Source organism: Ascaphus truei, chromosome 7, assembly GCF_040206685.1.
Source record: "Ascaphus truei isolate aAscTru1 chromosome 7, aAscTru1.hap1, whole genome shotgun sequence".
Lineage (NCBI taxonomy): Eukaryota > Metazoa > Chordata > Amphibia > Anura > Ascaphidae > Ascaphus > Ascaphus truei.
This window is the reverse complement of record NC_134489.1, coordinates 99917491-99935974: the sequence shown is the minus strand read 5'-3', so window position 1 is coordinate 99935974 and position 18484 is coordinate 99917491. Positions and strand designations below refer to the sequence as shown.

Here is an 18484-nt window from a genome sequence, read left to right as displayed (position 1 = left end):
CCCACTTCTTGCCCCTGTGTAATATTACACTTTCCACTGTATTAATAGGGTCCATATATACTCGCTTGTACCAGCATCACTCCAATTGGGAGTTACCTTGTGCTTATATTAAATCATTTTTTTGCTTGTGACATTCCATCAGTTTTTTTTTTTTTTCATATAGTCAGTGAGTGCTGGGACTATAGTTGTATTTTGACTGGATGGTTTGTTACCAATATCAGCAGTTGTGTATGTAGCACAATTACACTCACAGAGTAGCTGCAGAACGTCAAAACAGTGCTATCGTTTAATTAGTGTATACCCAAGGGAAACAGAACCTATGCAGTGCATTCAAACGACAACCTCCTAACTATAAACACAAACATAATACATCTTTATTTCATTCAAAACTCATCGTTGTGTCAGCTAGTGATAAATAACAACAACGCTGTATAGCTTAGAAAAGCCGTTCTATTCATTGGGAGCGTCTCTCCTTTGTCATTTATTTTTTGGAGACTTCCCTGCACTTTAAGTATGAGAATTGAGCGAGGAGACACATCGATTGCAAACTATTGGTGGCTCAAACTTTTAGATTTAAAGAAGAGACTGAATAACTCAACAAATAACACAGTAATTCATACTTATACATATATAAATATTTTATTGAGAGATAATACTGAATATTTATACAAGGACTGCTATTTTACAGAGACCTGGCATTTATCGATATCCTAGTACCAGAGAATTTGCTTTCAGCTCAATTTCTAACGATGAGTTTGGAATGAAATAAAGATGTATTATTTTTGTATTTATTGTTAGGAGGTTGTCTTTTAACTGCACTTCTGTAAATAGGGTCCTGTTTCTGCTTCACTACACCCTAAATCCCACCCCTCCTTTACAATTGTAATCTGAATCAAGCTGAGTGGAGCAGGGCACCTTCTCAGTTTACGCATCATTTAATTATACACATTCTGTTCCAGATATTTGGCTCTGTATCACAAGAAATCGCCACTATGGAGACCTATTACTCTCATATACTGTAACGCAGGGGTGCACAATCTTTTCCCCCTGCGCCCCCTGCCTGCTTTCGTCCCCCCTGCTCGGCTCCCGCGACAAATAACGCTGTGGGGTCATGTGATGTCACGTTACCATGACGACGCATCGCTAGAAGCCAAGGTAAGTAAGTTACAGAGGCCTCGCGCGGTCCTCCGGCATTTAATTTAAATGCCTTTGGGGACAGTGCGGGACCTCTGCAACCACCGTGGTCCGTCCCCCCCCAGAAAATTTTGCACCTCCCCTGGGATGCACACCCCCCAGTTTGCACACCCCTGCTGTAATTAGAAGTGCCAAGGCTCTCAGACCAGGTCCAGTCCTGAGAAAGAAGACCCCAGACGAATTCCCCACGTGGGACGAAACGTACGTCGGGTGTAGATGACGCTAAGTCTCTGACGTCACTAGATGCGACCACAGTGCTGTGGTACTTTTACTATCCATCAGAGTTCCTGTTTGGCGAAAATAGCCCTGTGTTACTACCGCTCTTGCATGCTGTGAGGTAGTTAAACTAAGTTGTGGGCCCTAGGAGGCACCCACTAGCTAGTTATATGTGTGTGTGTGTGTGTACTACATTACCATATTGGTGGGGTCCACGGTCTCTACCTGGAAGTGACATTCAGTGAGGCAGTGCTGAGTTCCAGCCCTTGTGTGCCAGCACTCACTCTCATGCATATATTCTGTGCTTAGCAGCAAACATCAAGCTACTGCCTGAACAGGGGTAGCATTGTTTAATCTACTACATACTGGTTACCTACATGATCACTCTCCTCAATTAGTGGGTCAACCCAGTGGTCTATGAGGCTGTCTGCCCAATTGGGTGATTTACCACTGTAAGGGATCAGAATTAGATCTGTAGATCACTGTCACGTCAGTATATGCAGTGATGCATATACACTATATAGAGTGACTTAAAACATCCTTTTTCAGGGTAAGATATTTAAGAGTGTTCAATATATTTTGACCTGTGGTAGTTACCAGTGTCTGCCTCTATCCTATAGAAGACAGGAACACAAATCAGTGTCATTTACACGTGGCATCCGTATTTCTGTACCACTTACATTTGGCACAGAATGGGTGGTAGCTTTTTCGCATCTTATAGGTTTGAACTTTTTTGTTTTCTTTTCCACATTAAACAATTTCTTATTTTATTTTACTGGAGGAAGAGTGCTTGTTCACATGGATTCTTTCTCTTTATGTATTTACAGGTCCTGTCCTCTTTGAAGTTTGCTTTGGTAATATTAATGCCGGGAACTTACTCTGTGAAAGGTCCGTAAGACAGGTCCCTCTGGCGCCGATGTTCCTTCCAGTGCTCCATATCACTCCTCATGGGATACTTCCCCTCCTGCCTCAGCAAAGTCTCCAGAATTTCTACATCAGCAATGTTCACACTTGTGTACTGTCCCAGAGAAGACTTCCACATGGGGCCGTAATTCTTCTTATAGATAAACTGAAAGATACAAGTGAAAGAAAGTCAGCAGAACACGAAGACCTTGTCATTTCTCCGCGGTGGGGATTCAAACTGTGGGGGGATTTTCTAGTAACTGCGAGCTTGCCCTTGTAAAACCACACGGTTTGACATGGTCCAAAGTAGCGGATTACAACTAGCCAAAAATCCATATTCTGTATTACAAATCGCATTGTTTAAACCGCGTCTATTAAAAATGACAAACCGCGCGGTTTAAGAGCCCATACACTCAGATTGTAGGGGCTTGTGAAGTGGCATGACCTGAGATAATGCTAACTCCATCCCCAGTCTGACTTATGGGGTTCTGCCGAGATATGGGGTTCTGCCGAGATATGGGTTTGCTCTCTCTTGGCAAAACCCATATTTCCGGCTCTGAATGAAACTCGCAAGACCAATCTCGCCACTCACTCTGAAGGACGCGAGAAATAAATACAAGTTATTACAAGCGGTTTTGTCTTTTGCACTTAGCGGACCTACCAATTCAGCTAGTTGTCAACAAATGCGCGTTTGAACCTTTTTGGTCATTCCCACCGGATTTGCACAGCTGGAATGAAAACGCTGCAAAAAAAGTAAACCCTTTTCCGCACGGTTTGGACAGGGCTGTTTCCTGCACGGTTTGGACAGAGCTGTTTCCGCATGGAACTCACGGCTACTAGAATGCCTCCCCATGTATCATGCATCTCCTGATAAGCACATCCAACTTTTATTTGTTCTTACTGCTGCTTTAAATGAAACATTTAAAAACAAGTTAACAACATTTCCCTCAACACTTTTAGCCGGAGAGGTTTAGGCTGCGCTTATACAGCTGGCGACACAACCGATGAAGTCACCCGTTGCCGTCGCCATTGCGAAAGTTGTATTGTATATTTTGGAGACATCGCTGGCTGCAAGGCCAGTGACGTCAGCAAGGGGGAAGGCAGTGAGGGCGCAGAAGCTCTCTGATTGGCTTATAGCCAGTCACATGTGGAGACTGTCTCTCCAAAAATCAAATTCGACTGACTACCAGAATTTTGGTAGCGCTGTCTCTCCGTCGCGTCCACAATAAGCGCCGGCGACAATGCATTATACTACTTCCGATTTGGCAGATCTATACATGCATTTTGTGCTTTTTTTTCCCAAAGCAGATTTGCCAGCAAAATGGAGTCCGGATCTGTTGCCAAAGACTATTTGAAAGAAGTTTTTGACGTCTAGCTGCACAGACAGATAACGGGCACAATAACAGCGGCGAGCTCAGCTCTGCCAGCAGTAAAATAGCAAGTGCGGACAAGGGGACATTGAAATATAAATACAATTATTTAAGTGTTACAGTGTTTCTAAAATAGCTTCTAACGTAAACCACTAAGGACCTAAAAATATCTTGTTACCAGTTTTTTTTAGCTGTGAAGAACACTGTTTAATTGGTCCTGTCAATGAGAATATCTTGTACTAAATTACATACCCAGTGAGAGAAGCAGATTCAAACAACAGCCAGTTGGAATGGTCATATCGCAGGGGCGGCATGATGGCAGGGCCGGATTGATGGCAGGGCCGGATTGATGGCACTGCCGGATTGATGGCAGGGACGGCTTGATGGCAGGGACGGATTGATGGCAGGGCCGCATTGATGGCAGGGCCGGATTGATGGCAGGGCCGGATTGATGGCAGAGACGGATTGATGGCAGGGCCGGATTGATGGCAGGGCCGGATTGATGGCAGGGCCGGATTGATGGCAGGGCCGGATTGATGGCAGGGCCGGATTGATGGCAGGGCCGGATTGATGGCAGGGCCGGATTGATGGCAGGGCCGGATTGATGGCAGGGACGGCTTGATGGCAGGGCCGGATTGATGGCAGGGCCGGATTGATGGCAGGGACGGATTGATGGCAGGGACGGCGTGATGGCAGGGCCGGATTGATGGCAGGGACGGATTGATGGCAGTGACGGATTGATGGCAGGGCCGGATTGATGGCAGGGCCGGCGTGATGGCAGGGCCGGATTGATGGCAGGGCCGGCTTGATGGCAGGGCCGGATTGATGGCAGGGCTGGATTGATGGCAGGGCCGGCTTGATGGCAGGGCCGGATTGATGGCAGGGCCGGATTGATGGCAGGGCCGGCTTGATGGCAGGGCCGGATTGATGGCAGGGACGGATTGATGGCAGGGCCGGATTGATGGCAGGGCCGGCGTGATGGCAGGGCCGGATTGATGGCAGGGACGGATTGATGGCAGGGCCGGCGTGATGGCAGGGATGGATTGATGGCAGGGACGGATTGATGGCAGGGCCGGCTTGATGGCAGGGCCGGCTTGATGGCAGAGCCGGATTGATGGCAGGGACGGCGTGATGGCAGGGACAGATTGATGGCAGGGCCGGATTGATGGCAGGGCCGGATTGATGGCAGGGCCGGATTGATGGCAGGGCCGGATTGATGGCAGGGACGCCTTGATGGCAGGGCCGGATTGATGGCAGGGCCGGATTGATGGCAGGGACGGATTGATGGCAGGGCCGGCTTGATGGCAGGGCCGGCTTGATGGCAGGGCCGGATTGATGGCAGGGCCGGCGTGATGGCAGGGACGGATTGATGGCAGGGACGGATTGATGGCAGGGCCGGATTGATGGCAGGGACGGCGTGATGGCAGGGACAGATTGATGGCAGGGACGGATTGATGGCAGGGACGGATTGATGGCAGGGACGGATTGATGGCAGGGACGGATTGATGGCAGGGCCGGATTGATGGCAGGGCCGGATTGATGGCAGGGACGGATTGATGGCAGGGCCGGATTGATGGCAGGGCCGGATTGATGGCAGGGACGGATTGATGGCAGGGACGGATTGATGGCAGGGCCGGCTTGATGGCAGGGCCGGATTGATGGCAGGGCCGGATTGATGGCAGGGCCGGATTGATGGCAGGGCCGGATTGATGGCAGGGCCGGATTGATGGCAGGGCCGGATTGATGGCAGGGCCGGATTGATGGCAGGGACGGCGTGATGGCAGGGACAGATTGATGGCAGGGCCGGATTGATGGCAGGGCCGGATTGATGGCAGGGACGGCGTGATGGCAGGGACAGATTGATGGCAGGGCCGGATTGATGGCAGGGCCGGATTGATGGCAGGGACGGATTGATGGCAGGGACAGATTGATGGCAGGGCCGGATTGATGGCAGGGCCGGATTGATGGCAGGGACGGCGTGATGGCAGGGCCGGATTGATGGCAGGGCCGGATTGATGGCAGGGACGGATTGATGGCAGGGCCGGCTTGATGGCAGGGCCGGATTGATGGCAGGGCCGGATTGATGGCAGGGCCGGCGTGATGGCAGGGACGGATTGATGGCAGGGACGGATTGATGGCAGGGCCGGCTTGATGGCAGGGACAGATTGATGGCAGGGCCGGATTGATGGCAGGGCCGGATTGATGGCAGGGCCGGCGTGATGGCAGGGACGGATTGATGGCAGGGACGGATTGATGGCAGGGACGGATTGATGGCAGGGCCGGCGTGATGGCAGGGGCGGCGTGATGGCAGGGCCGGATTGATGGCAGGGCCGGATTGATGGCAGGGACGGATTGATGGCAGGGACGGATTGATGGCAGGGCCGGATTGATGGCAGGGACGGATTGATGGCAGGGCCGGATTGATGGCAGGGACGGCTTGATGGCAGGGCCGGATTGATGGCAGGGCCGGATTGATGGCAGGGCCGGATTGATGGCAGGGCCGGATTGATGGCAGGGCCGGATTGATGGCAGGGACGGATTGATGGCAGGGCCGGATTGATGGCAGGGCCGGCTTGATGGCAGGGCCAGATTGATGGCAGAGCCGGCTTGATGGCAGGGCCGGCGTGATGGCAGGGCCGGCTTGATGGCAGGGCCGGATTGATGGCAGGGCCGGCTTGATAGCAGGGCCGGCTTGATGGCAGAGCCGGCTTGATGGCAGGGCCGGCTTGATGGCAGAGCCAGCTTGATAGCAGGGCCGGCTTGATGGCAGGGCCGGATTGATGGCAGGGCCGGCTTGATGGCAGGGCCGGATTGATGGCAGGGCCGGCTTGATGGCAGGGCCAGCTTGATGGCAGAGCCGGCTTGATAGCAGGGCCGGCTTGATGGCAGGGCCGGATTGATGGCAGGGCCGGATTGATGGCAGGGCCGGATTGATGGCAGGGCCGGATTGATGGCAGGGCCGGCGTGATGGCAGGGACAGATTGATGGCAGGGCCGGATTGATGGCAGGGCCGGATTGATGGCAGGGCCGGCGTGATGGCAGGGACGGATTGATGGCAGGGACGGATTGATGGCAGGGCCGGATTGATGGCAGGGCCGGATTGATGGCAGGGACGGCGTGATGGCAGGGACGGATTGATGGCAGGGACGGATTGATGGCAGGGCCGGATTGATGGCAGGGCCGGATTGATGGCAGGGCCGGATTGATGGCAGGGACGGATTGATGGCAGGGCCGGATTGATGGCAGGGACGGATTGATGGCAGGGCCGGATTGATGGCAGGGCCGGCGTGATGGCAGGGCCGGATTGATGGCAGGGACGGATTGATGGCAGGGACGGATTGATGGCAGGGACGGATTGATGGCAAGGACGGATTGATGGCAGGGCCGGATTGATGGCAGGGCCGGATTGATGGCAGGGCCGGATTGATGGCAGGGCCGGCTTGATGGCAGGGCCGGCTTGATGGCAGGGCCGGCTTGATGGCAGAGCCGGCTTGATAGCAGAGCCGGCTTGATGGCAGGGCCGAATTGATGGCAGGGCCGGATTGATGGCAGGGACGGATTGATGGCAGAGACGGATTGATGGCAGGGACGGATTGATGGCAGGGCCGGCGTGATGGCAGGGCCGGCTTGATGGCAGGGCCGGATTGATGGCAGGGCCGGATTGATGGCAGGGCCGGATTGATGGCAGGGCCGGCTTGATAGCAGAGCCGGCTTGATGGCAGGGCCGGCTTGATGGCAGGGCCGAATTGATGGCAGGGCCGGCTTGATGGCAGGGCCGGATTGATGGCAGGGACGGATTGATGGCAGGGCCGGCTTGATGGCAGGGCCAGCTTGATGGCAGAGCCGGCTTGATGGCAGGGCCGGATTGATGGCAGGGCCGGATTGATGGCAGGGCCGGATTGATGGCAGGGCCGGATTGATGGCAGGGCCGGCGTGATGGCAGGGACAGATTGATGGCAGGGCCGGATTGATGGCAGGGACGGCATGATGGCAGGGCCGGATTGATGGCAGGGACGGATTGATGGCAGGGCCGGATTGATGGCAGGGACGGATTGATGGCAGGGCCGGATTGATGGCAGGGCCGGCGTGATGGCAGGGCCGGATTGATGGCAGGGCCGGATTGATGGCAGGGCCGGATTGATGGCAGGGCCGGATTGATGGCAGGGCCGGATTGATGGCAGGGCCGGATTGATGGCAGGGCCGGCGTGATGGCAGGGCCGGCTTGATGGCAGGGCCGGATTGATGGCAGGGACGGATTGATGGCAGGGACGGATTGATGGCAGGGACGGATTGATGGCAGGGCCGGATTGATGGCAGGGCCGGCTTGATGGCAGGGCCGGATTGATGGCAGGGACGGATTGATGGCAGGGACGGATTGATGGCAGGGCCGGCGTGATGGCAGGGCCGGATTGATGGCAGGGCCGGATTGATGGCAGGGCCGGATTGATGGCAGGGACGGATTGATGGCAGGGCCGGCTTGATGGCAGGGCCGGATTGATATCAGAGCATATTGTGCTCTAGGAAACCGGTGCTCAAGAGTCACTCACAGATAAGAAAATAAGGCAGAAGTTCCGCTGTATAGTATCAGAACACTCCTCAATGGGTAATAGTACTCATGACTTGGCAAATGGGCTGCTGGAGACGGGGGGAGCGTCTGGTATAACTGATGGCAGGTCCGGCTTGATGGCAGGGCCGGCTTGATAGCAGGGACGGATTGATGGCAGGGCCGGCTTGATGGCAGGGCCGGCTTGATGGCAGGGCCGGCTTGATGGCAGGGACGGCTTGATGGCAGGGCCGGCTTGATGGCAGGGCCGGCTTGATGGCAGGGCCGGCTTGATAGCAGAGCCGGCTTGATGGCAGGGCCGGCTTGATGGCAGGGCCGGATTGATGGCAGGGCCGGCTTGATGGCAGGGCCGGCTTGATGGCAGGGCCAGCTTGATGGCAGAGCCGGCTTGATGGCAGGGCCGGCTCGATGGCAGGGCCGGCTTGATGGCAGGGCCGGCTTGATGGCAGGGCCGGCTTGATGGCAGGGCCAGCTTGATGGCAGAGCCGGCTTGATGGCAGAGCCGGCTTGATGGCAGGGCCGGCTCGATGGCAGGGCCGGTTGATGGTAGGTCCGGCTTGATGGCAGGGCCGGCTTGATGGCAGAGCCGGTTAATGGCAGGGCTGGATTGATGGCAGGGCCGGCTTGATGGCAGGGCCGGTTAATGGCAGGGCTGGATTAATGGCAGGGCCGGATTGATGGCAGGGCCGGATTGATGGCAGGGACGGCGTGATGGCAGGGACGGATTGATGGCAGAGCCGGCTTGATAGCAGGGCCGGCTTGATGGCAGGGCCGGATTGATGGCAGGGCCGGATTGATGGCAGGGCCGGATTGATGGCAGGGCCGGATTGATGGCAGGGCCGGCGTGATGGCAGGGACAGATTGATGGCAGGGCCGGATTGATGGCAGGGCCGGATTGATGGCAGGGCCGGCGTGATGGCAGGGACGGATTGATGGCAGGGACGGATTGATGGCAGGGCCGGATTGATGGCAGGGCCGGATTGATGGCAGGGACGGCGTGATGGCAGGGACGGATTGATGGCAGGGACGGATTGATGGCAGGGCCGGATTGATGGCAGGGCCGGATTGATGGCAGGGCCGGATTGATGGCAGGGACGGATTGATGGCAGGGCCGGATTGATGGCAGGGACGGATTGATGGCAGGGCCGGATTGATGGCAGGGCCGGCGTGATGGCAGGGCCGGATTGATGGCAGGGACGGATTGATGGCAGGGACGGATTGATGGCAGGGACGGATTGATGGCAAGGACGGATTGATGGCAGGGCCGGATTGATGGCAGGGCCGGATTGATGGCAGGGCCGGATTGATGGCAGGGCCGGCTTGATGGCAGGGCCGGCTTGATGGCAGGGCCGGCTTGATGGCAGAGCCGGCTTGATAGCAGAGCCGGCTTGATGGCAGGGCCGAATTGATGGCAGGGCCGGATTGATGGCAGGGACGGATTGATGGCAGAGACGGATTGATGGCAGGGACGGATTGATGGCAGGGCCGGCGTGATGGCAGGGCCGGCTTGATGGCAGGGCCGGATTGATGGCAGGGCCGGATTGATGGCAGGGCCGGATTGATGGCAGGGCCGGCTTGATAGCAGAGCCGGCTTGATGGCAGGGCCGGCTTGATGGCAGGGCCGAATTGATGGCAGGGCCGGCTTGATGGCAGGGCCGGATTGATGGCAGGGACGGATTGATGGCAGGGCCGGCTTGATGGCAGGGCCAGCTTGATGGCAGAGCCGGCTTGATGGCAGGGCCGGATTGATGGCAGGGCCGGATTGATGGCAGGGCCGGATTGATGGCAGGGCCGGATTGATGGCAGGGCCGGCGTGATGGCAGGGACAGATTGATGGCAGGGCCGGATTGATGGCAGGGACGGCATGATGGCAGGGCCGGATTGATGGCAGGGACGGATTGATGGCAGGGCCGGATTGATGGCAGGGACGGATTGATGGCAGGGCCGGATTGATGGCAGGGCCGGCGTGATGGCAGGGCCGGATTGATGGCAGGGCCGGATTGATGGCAGGGCCGGATTGATGGCAGGGCCGGATTGATGGCAGGGCCGGATTGATGGCAGGGCCGGATTGATGGCAGGGCCGGCGTGATGGCAGGGCCGGCTTGATGGCAGGGCCGGATTGATGGCAGGGCCGGATTGATGGCAGGGACGGATTGATGGCAGGGACGGATTGATGGCAGGGCCGGATTGATGGCAGGGCCGGCTTGATGGCAGGGCCGGATTGATGGCAGGGACGGATTGATGGCAGGGACGGATTGATGGCAGGGCCGGCGTGATGGCAGGGCCGGATTGATGGCAGGGCCGGATTGATGGCAGGGCCGGATTGATGGCAGGGACGGATTGATGGCAGGGCCGGCTTGATGGCAGGGCCGGATTGATATCAGAGCATATTGTGCTCTAGGAAACCGGTGCTCAAGAGTCACTCACAGATAAGAAAATAAGGCAGAAGTTCCGCTGTATAGTATCAGAACACTCCTCAATGGGTAATAGTACTCATGACTTGGCAAATGGGCTGCTGGAGACGGGGGGAGCGTCTGGTATAACTGATGGCAGGTCCGGCTTGATGGCAGGGCCGGCTTGATAGCAGGGACGGATTGATGGCAGGGCCGGCTTGATGGCAGGGCCGGCTTGATGGCAGGGCCGGCTTGATGGCAGGGACGGCTTGATGGCAGGGCCGGCTTGATGGCAGGGCCGGCTTGATGGCAGGGCCGGCTTGATAGCAGAGCCGGCTTGATGGCAGGGCCGGCTTGATGGCAGGGCCGGATTGATGGCAGGGCCGGCTTGATGGCAGGGCCGGCTTGATGGCAGGGCCAGCTTGATGGCAGAGCCGGCTTGATGGCAGGGCCGGCTCGATGGCAGGGCCGGCTTGATGGCAGGGCCGGCTTGATGGCAGGGCCGGCTTGATGGCAGGGCCAGCTTGATGGCAGAGCCGGCTTGATGGCAGAGCCGGCTTGATGGCAGGGCCGGCTCGATGGCAGGGCCGGTTGATGGTAGGTCCGGCTTGATGGCAGGGCCGGCTTGATGGCAGAGCCGGTTAATGGCAGGGCTGGATTGATGGCAGGGCCGGCTTGATGGCAGGGCCGGTTAATGGCAGGGCTGGATTAATGGCAGGGCCGGCTCGATGGCAGGGCCGGCTCGATGGCAGGGCCGGTTGATGGCAGGGCCGGCTTGAGGGCAGGGCCGGCTTGATGGCAGGGCCGGCTCGATGGCTGGGCCGGCTTGATGGCGTTGCCGTCACACCAAACCCCACCAGTTACAGACGTCCGTGCTCTCCCCCACAACAATTAAACTGATTGCCGGGGGAGGGCGCGGGGCCTTGGTAACTCTCTTACCTTCTCCGACGGCATCTCCTCCTGCAGGGTCTTATCATCATGGCACTGTGACGTCAAATGGTGTCGCATTGCCATGACAACGGGATGTCACGACGCCATGCGGCATCACGCTGCTATGACAAATGGACACCCTGTGGGGCCACGTTGCCATGACACTGTGACGCCGCAGGGTCATGTCAACGCGATGCCATTTCACGTCACAGAGCCACGATGACTGGACGCTGAGGAGAAGGTACAGAAACAGGTGGCACTCACATAAGCATTGAAGGTAGGTTCTTGTCCCATAGGAATGAATAGGTGTAGACGGATGTTCACAGAGGTACACAATTGGAGACTTTATAAGGTGAAATTATAATAGGCTTTATTGTGCCTTTTCCTTTTCATCAGGAAATCATCCAAACACAGGGGGGGAACAAAGCTTCTATTCACTTGGGAGTATCTCTAGTGAAAATACCATGCAATTAATTCACAACTCCCTAAGTCAAGCATCTCTCGCAGCCCCAAAACATATAGCATGAAATAAGCAGATATAAGCAGTCTCTTAAGAATAAAAGTCTTATCTGTTCCTTGGAGGGAAAATCTTCTCTGGTTCAGCTCCCTTCCCTCAGGGTGTGTCAGCTTCAGGTTCAGAAGTTTTCCCTGTGTCTTGTAAGCAGCTCTGCTGTTTCTTCTGGCAGGGCTCAAGACTGTTGTGAGAGTCAAAGACAATCTCTGCTCTCTCTCCCAAGTTCAGTCAGAGCTAAGGAGTTACTTCCTGTCTCAAAGGCAGGCTTTTTCTACCACCTCTAATCAGGCAGGTGGTGTTAGTTAATTTGCTACCAGCAGTTAACCACCACACTGCTGGATTAGAGGCACATTTGTGAACAGGGATAAGTCCCCTGTTACAATAGGTAACAGAATTCCTTACCAGACAGACCAGGTCTTGGATCTCCTGGTCTGCCTGGCAAGGAATTCTGTTATACATATATATATATATATATATATATATATATATATATATATATATATATATATATATATAGCCTCTCTTGCATCCCAGTAAAATCAACCCCACACTGATGAGACCCATCAAGGTCGAAACAGCTGTCTGTGGGTGGTTTTCTGGGTATGCACCTTAACCCTGGCTGTGCTCAAAGCTGTGACCATGCAGCAAGCTTAAGCCTATAGGGAACCATGTTAAAAATGGTTATTGAGGCAAAAAGTGACACTGTGTGCTCATTTGCATGTCATTTCCCAGAATCCCTTGCTGCAGTGGAAGTGCTGTATGCTGGGTGATAATGGGGAAAGGCGGGGTTGCAGACCTGCCTAAGACATGCAGATGAGCATACAGCTATATTTGCATATATATATATATATATATATATATATATGATACGAACCAATCCAAAGACCAGTAAAGAGACAGCAGACCGCACGGGGTTAATCCAAAAATCTATATTCACAACATGAAATACACGTAAGCCAACGTTTCGGTCCCACAGAGAGACCTGCCTCAGGGCCGTGCGGCCCTGAGGCAGGTCTCTCTGTGGGACCGAAACGTTGGCTTACGTGTATTTCATGTTGTGAATATAGATTTTTGGATTAACCCCGTGCGGTCTGCTGTCTCTTTACTGGTCTTTGGATTGGTTCGTATCATACTTATTCTCTATGGGACTAGCATCTGCTATTACAACCTTTTCTACTACAGTGTGCTGACTGACCTTCATGTGTATATATATATATATATATATATATATATATATATATATATATATATATATATATATTTATGCCCACACCACATTGCAGTATCTTTTAGTCCCAATTTAAGGCCGGAAATACTGTATTTCTCTATATGGGGTTTTATTTAAAGGGATTAAATCATACACCAACCTGCCCTTTAAGTCAAACAAATCATAAAATAAAATAACTATTCCCTTTATGGAAAGCTAACTACACCGTAGCTGTCGCCCTCACTACTTAGATGGCCAGGTAAGCTGGTTCCCACACCCAAAACATGCCCTGGCATAAGCAACCATGTAGACAGTCTCTGTAGACAACAATAAAGTGTTTTCCTTATCTGTTTGGAGCAGATGTATCCTCTTCAGCACGGTCTTGCGTCCTTTCCTCCTAGGGGAACTTGGCCCCACGTGAGCTCAGAGAAATTCTCCTCTGTGGGTCCACTGTCAAGGGCTGTGCCAGCCTTCCTTCTTTAGCTGGGGAGCACTTCTCTGTCCCCTTCTCTGCGACAGCAATCTCTCACTCTGTGACTCAGCATTGTCTCTCTGGCAGCTCTCTGTAGTCCCTTCCTGACTATTAAAACTCTGTGAGCAATCAGGAGTTCAGCCTTCTCAATTAGGCAGCAGCTGTTACTGGCTACTCTGGGGAAGATTAACTCTGTGTAGACCGGAAAGCACACTTACTGCACTGTTCCAGCACCTAGAGATACCGGATGGTATCACTATAAAACAGAAATAGCCGTGTTAGTCCTGTTGCGATAGTACAAAATAAATGAGTACTTCAGCATTAGGTGATAAAGGTATCACCTAATACTGAAGTACGTGTGTGTGTGTTTTGTTTAAGATGCACTGTGATTGGCTGTGACAGTCGCCTGTGAAAAACAACATTTCAAATCTCTTCATGTGACAGAAGCTTTGCAGCACGTCGTGGCGCTACCGTCGCGATTGGTATGTGCGCTTTCATTGCACTTTATTGTTTTGAAGCTGCGCTGCGTCGCGTGAGATTTCCGGTATAATCACGGCCTTCCTCACCAAACCTGCAGCTTCAGCAGTGTGCACAGCTGACAAATATATGCACAGGGCTTTACAAAAGTACAAATAAGTAATCAATAACTGGAAGCAGTACAAAAAGCCTGTGAATATCACCCAACACAGGATTGATGTGAAATGAAGTAGCACAGATTACATATCTGCTCCTGCTCAGTCTCTTATTATTCTGCTGAGTCAAGAAGACCCGTCCTGGCTGAGCCTTCTGCGGAGTTCTGTTCCTGCCGTTCCTGGGTTCCTCTGCTCTCACAGCACAGGGGACCAGGTAGCCGTGGGCACCCTCCTGCTAGGAGCATCCCAGGGGAGTATAATATTGAGCCCAATAGAAAGGGATCACCTCTTGCATCCCAGCATTGAAGCGCTACTAAAAAGATGGTCAGAACCAGATAGAGATCTAAGACCTCTCTGTACTAAAGATATAAAGGGGCAGCCCAAGCAGGGACCCAGAAGAGTATGCTATATGATGACTAAGTTATCCTTTATGACCAAACAACTACCCCCACTGTTCCAAGCATGTGCCTCTCCAGGAATTAAGTAATCCACCTGAGGAAGTTGTTCGTCCTCAAACTCTGTAAACAAAGCCTGTCCTGTTTGTAACTAGAATGTAGAACAGGGAAGAAAAACGAAGCACCAAGTTCAGCTGTAGAATAGCAATAACACCAACATGGATACGTACCAAAAATAAGCTATTTAATAGGATCCAGGCAAAGTAACAACACACCTACGCGTTTCGGACCTCTACAGTCCTTTATCAAGGTGAATACAACCATAAGTTATGGAGCGCCATTTATACTCACTTAACAAGCATGTAGCCCAATCACGGAGCATATCCGCATACGTCACGCGGGTCGCGTAGATGACCTCTGACCCGTGACGTATGGTCGCGTGGTTACGCTGCATAATGCGTGCCCCGGTAGTCGCGCCATGCGCGAAGGAGGTGGGAGAATCACTGCACGCGCATGAGCACATGCACCCGATGCTAGTGCCTCCCACTTCTTGAAAAAATAGCGCATGACGTCACTCCGTCACAGACATGTGACCAAAAAGGTCAAATGCTAAGCGTAGCTAGGCAACGAGCCCAGTGCGTCCTGGAGTATGTTATACAAAACAAACACATCTTTATTAACATAAACAAAAAAAAATATAAAAACACTCCTAATGAGGAAAAGCATAATAATGATAAAACCAATAAAGAAATGAATTAAAAACAATTAGAAGTAACCTTTGATAACAGTATTTCAAGATCCTCATAGTTAGGTTGTATGATATTGTAAGGGCATAGTGGAGACATCTTATAATAACAAATTGGTATACATAAAGTGTAAGCTCCACAGCCCAGAGAGATAATGAAAACAGAGACCTTCTTTACAATGTCTACATAATGAATATGATTTATATACATGTCTAGAGTCTGACAATCTAATACATATTAAGCATATAGTCTATTTAATCACACACAGAAAATAGTGTCTGCGCAAAGCTAGGTATCAAACAGAAGAGTACCAATATCCCAATCTGAGTTTAAACCATAAGGGATACGTGTTTGTAAAGTAAATATCCAATATAGTTCTCTTCTGTTTAATATACCCAGTCTATTGCCACCTCTGATCGGATTCGATATATGTTCAATACCCTGAACACACAAATTATCTGAGTCACCCATGTTACAGTGACTAAAATGTTGAGATACGGGATGACTCAAATCTTTTTTGATAATTAATCTCAGGTGCTCGAGTATACGGACTTTCAAGTGTCTTACAGTCCTACCAATGTACTGTTTCCCGCAACCGCAACTTAACAAGTATACCACAAAATTGGTATCACAATTGATAAATGAATTCACATAATATTTTTTACCAGTTTTAAAAGAAACGAAATCTTTTTTGATATCCATATGTTTGCAAATTTTACATTTTGAACATGCATAGTTACCCTTAGGTAATTTCTTGATCACTGATTTGTCTGAAGTGAACAAGCTGCCAGATACAAAGTTCGCAATGGTTTTGGCTTTGCTGAATACTATTTTAGGACCCTCATCGTATATAGTTTTTAATAAGGGATCTGCTGCTAACACTCCCCAATGTTTGTGAATGGATTCTCTAATGTTTTTAGATTGATTGTTATGTTGAGTAACGAAATATGGAAATTGGAAAGATTTTTTGTCTTTCTTACTTTGCACTCTTTTGAGCAAAACAGATCTATCCAAATTTCTCACCTCCCTGAGTGTCTTTTTGAGATCGTCTTTTGGATAACCTCTAGCTTCAAAACGCTCCATCAGCTCCTCGGATTGTTTTGCAAAGTCCTCATCATTTGTACAAATTCTTCTTAATCTAATGAGTTGGCTTTTTGGTATTCCTTTTAACAAGGATTTGGGGTGGCAGCTGTCAGCTCGCAAAAATGTGTTACGTGAATTTTCTTTGCGATACACTGTAGTGATAATTTGTTTGTGCATATTAACTGAAAGAAATAAATCTAGAAAGTGAATATGGTGAGCATTGTGAGTGGAGGTGAATTTCAAATTAAATTCATTATTATTTAAATATTCTGTGAATAAAGAAAGAGAATGTGCATCCCCGTGCCAAATAAAAATAAGGTCGTCAATATAACGCCTGTAAAAAGTGATAAAGTGTCTATAGGGATTTCTTTCTCCAAACACGTGGACCGACTCCCACCATCCTAGGAATAAATTCGCATAGGATGGAGCAAAGCTGGTACCCATAGCGGTACCACGTGTTTGGAGATAAAAATCCCCATCGAACATAAAGTAATTATGTGTTAACAAAAATTGAATTGCATTAAGAATAAACGTGCTCTGTGCAGGTGAAAGTTCTGATTTTTGTAAATAAAATCTGACAGCTGCCAGCCCATGCTCATGTATTATCACTGTGTACAATGATGTGATGTCAAGACTAAGCCAAATAAAATTTGTTTCCCATGTGATGGAGTCAAGTTGAATCATGAGATCACCGCTGTCCTTGATATATGATGGTAGTGTTTGCACTATGGCCTGCAGGAAGTGATCAACATATTTGGATACACCATCTCCCAAAGATCCAATACTAGCGACTATTGGCCTCCCAGGTGGGGAGACCAATGTCTTGTGGATCTTTGGGAGATGGTGAAAAATGGGAATGATAGGATAAGGGCAAAACAAGTATTCAAGCTCTTTGTCATCAAGTGCGCGTAGAACCAGATAGAGATCTAAGACCTCTCTGTACTAAAGATATAAAGGGGCAGCCCAAGCAGGGACCCAGAAGAGTATGCTATATGATGACTAAGTTATCCTTTATGACCAAACAACTACCCCCACTGTTCCAAGCATGTGCCTCTCCAGGAATTAAGTAATTCACCTGAGGAAGTTGTTCGTCCTCAAACTCTGTAAACAAAGCCTGTCCTGTTTGTAACTATAAAGTTCCCGGCGCCCATCTTTTCTACCTCAACACCCAGCTGCACGGACCCAGCACCCTGACAAGGTAATACACTGTGCAAGCCAGGTGTATTCGACTGAGACGCTGATTGAGCCACCTGTGCTGAAGCAGGGATATCCTGAAAACCTGACCGGTTGGTAGCCCTTGAGGACTGGAGTTGCCCACCCCTGCTCTACTACCTCTGTAGAGGCTATTCCATCACAATGTGACCCCTTTCCAGGCCTCTCAGCACCGCAGCTCTCATATATTCCAATAGGGTTCAATCTTTCAAGTCAGCTTTTTTCCCCCATTATAATGTCTGAACTCCCCGGAAGGTGAGATCTTTGTGTCTCCCAGGGTACGTTTCCCTGTTGTGTAATTCTTTGTATCCAGGACAGAAGGGGTTAACACTTACTTGTAACTCATGCGAGTGCAGGATGTAACCCCTCAGGAAAATCCAGTAGATGTTGGTGAGCAGCGATGGTCCCGGCAGGTCCTCGAACGTCTTGATCCTCTTGTCACGTTCTGCTGCTCCGGTGGCTGCCGCTGCTCCTGCGACCCCTCTCCCCTGGTTCCATGTCTGCAGGAGCAGGCGGCCCCTTCCCCTGCTCAGGGGGAGGAAGCAGCGCCTGCTAGCAGGGGATATCATGGCTGACAGATACTGCAGGCTGTTCTCGTTATACAATACACAGGCAGGCAAGAGCGTGAGATACTCCCACTCTTAACGGCTTCC

The 18484-nt window shown here is 51.6% G+C and overlaps 1 protein-coding gene and 1 long non-coding RNA gene across 2 annotated transcripts in view; one reads left to right on the top strand and one right to left on the bottom strand.

Annotated features, from left to right (window-relative positions):
- The window catches only part of LOC142499783 (uncharacterized), a 17438-nt gene extending 14496 nt beyond the window's left edge, over positions 1–2942 (top strand). Inside the window, exon 2 of the long non-coding RNA XR_012802738.1 lies at positions 2238–2942. This is a non-coding gene — a long non-coding RNA (uncharacterized LOC142499783). The remainder of the gene's footprint in view (positions 1–2237) is intronic.
- LOC142499782 (sterol 26-hydroxylase, mitochondrial-like) overlaps positions 1–18484 on the bottom strand; it is a 27817-nt gene extending 9333 nt beyond the window's left edge. The window contains exons 1-2 of the mRNA XM_075609645.1: positions 18167–18484; positions 2289–2479 (exon numbers count right to left, since the gene is read on the bottom strand). Coding sequence (XP_075465760.1) covers positions 2289–2479; positions 18167–18400 — 425 coding nt within the window. The 5' untranslated portion in view covers positions 18401–18484. The remainder of the gene's footprint in view (positions 1–2288; positions 2480–18166) is intronic.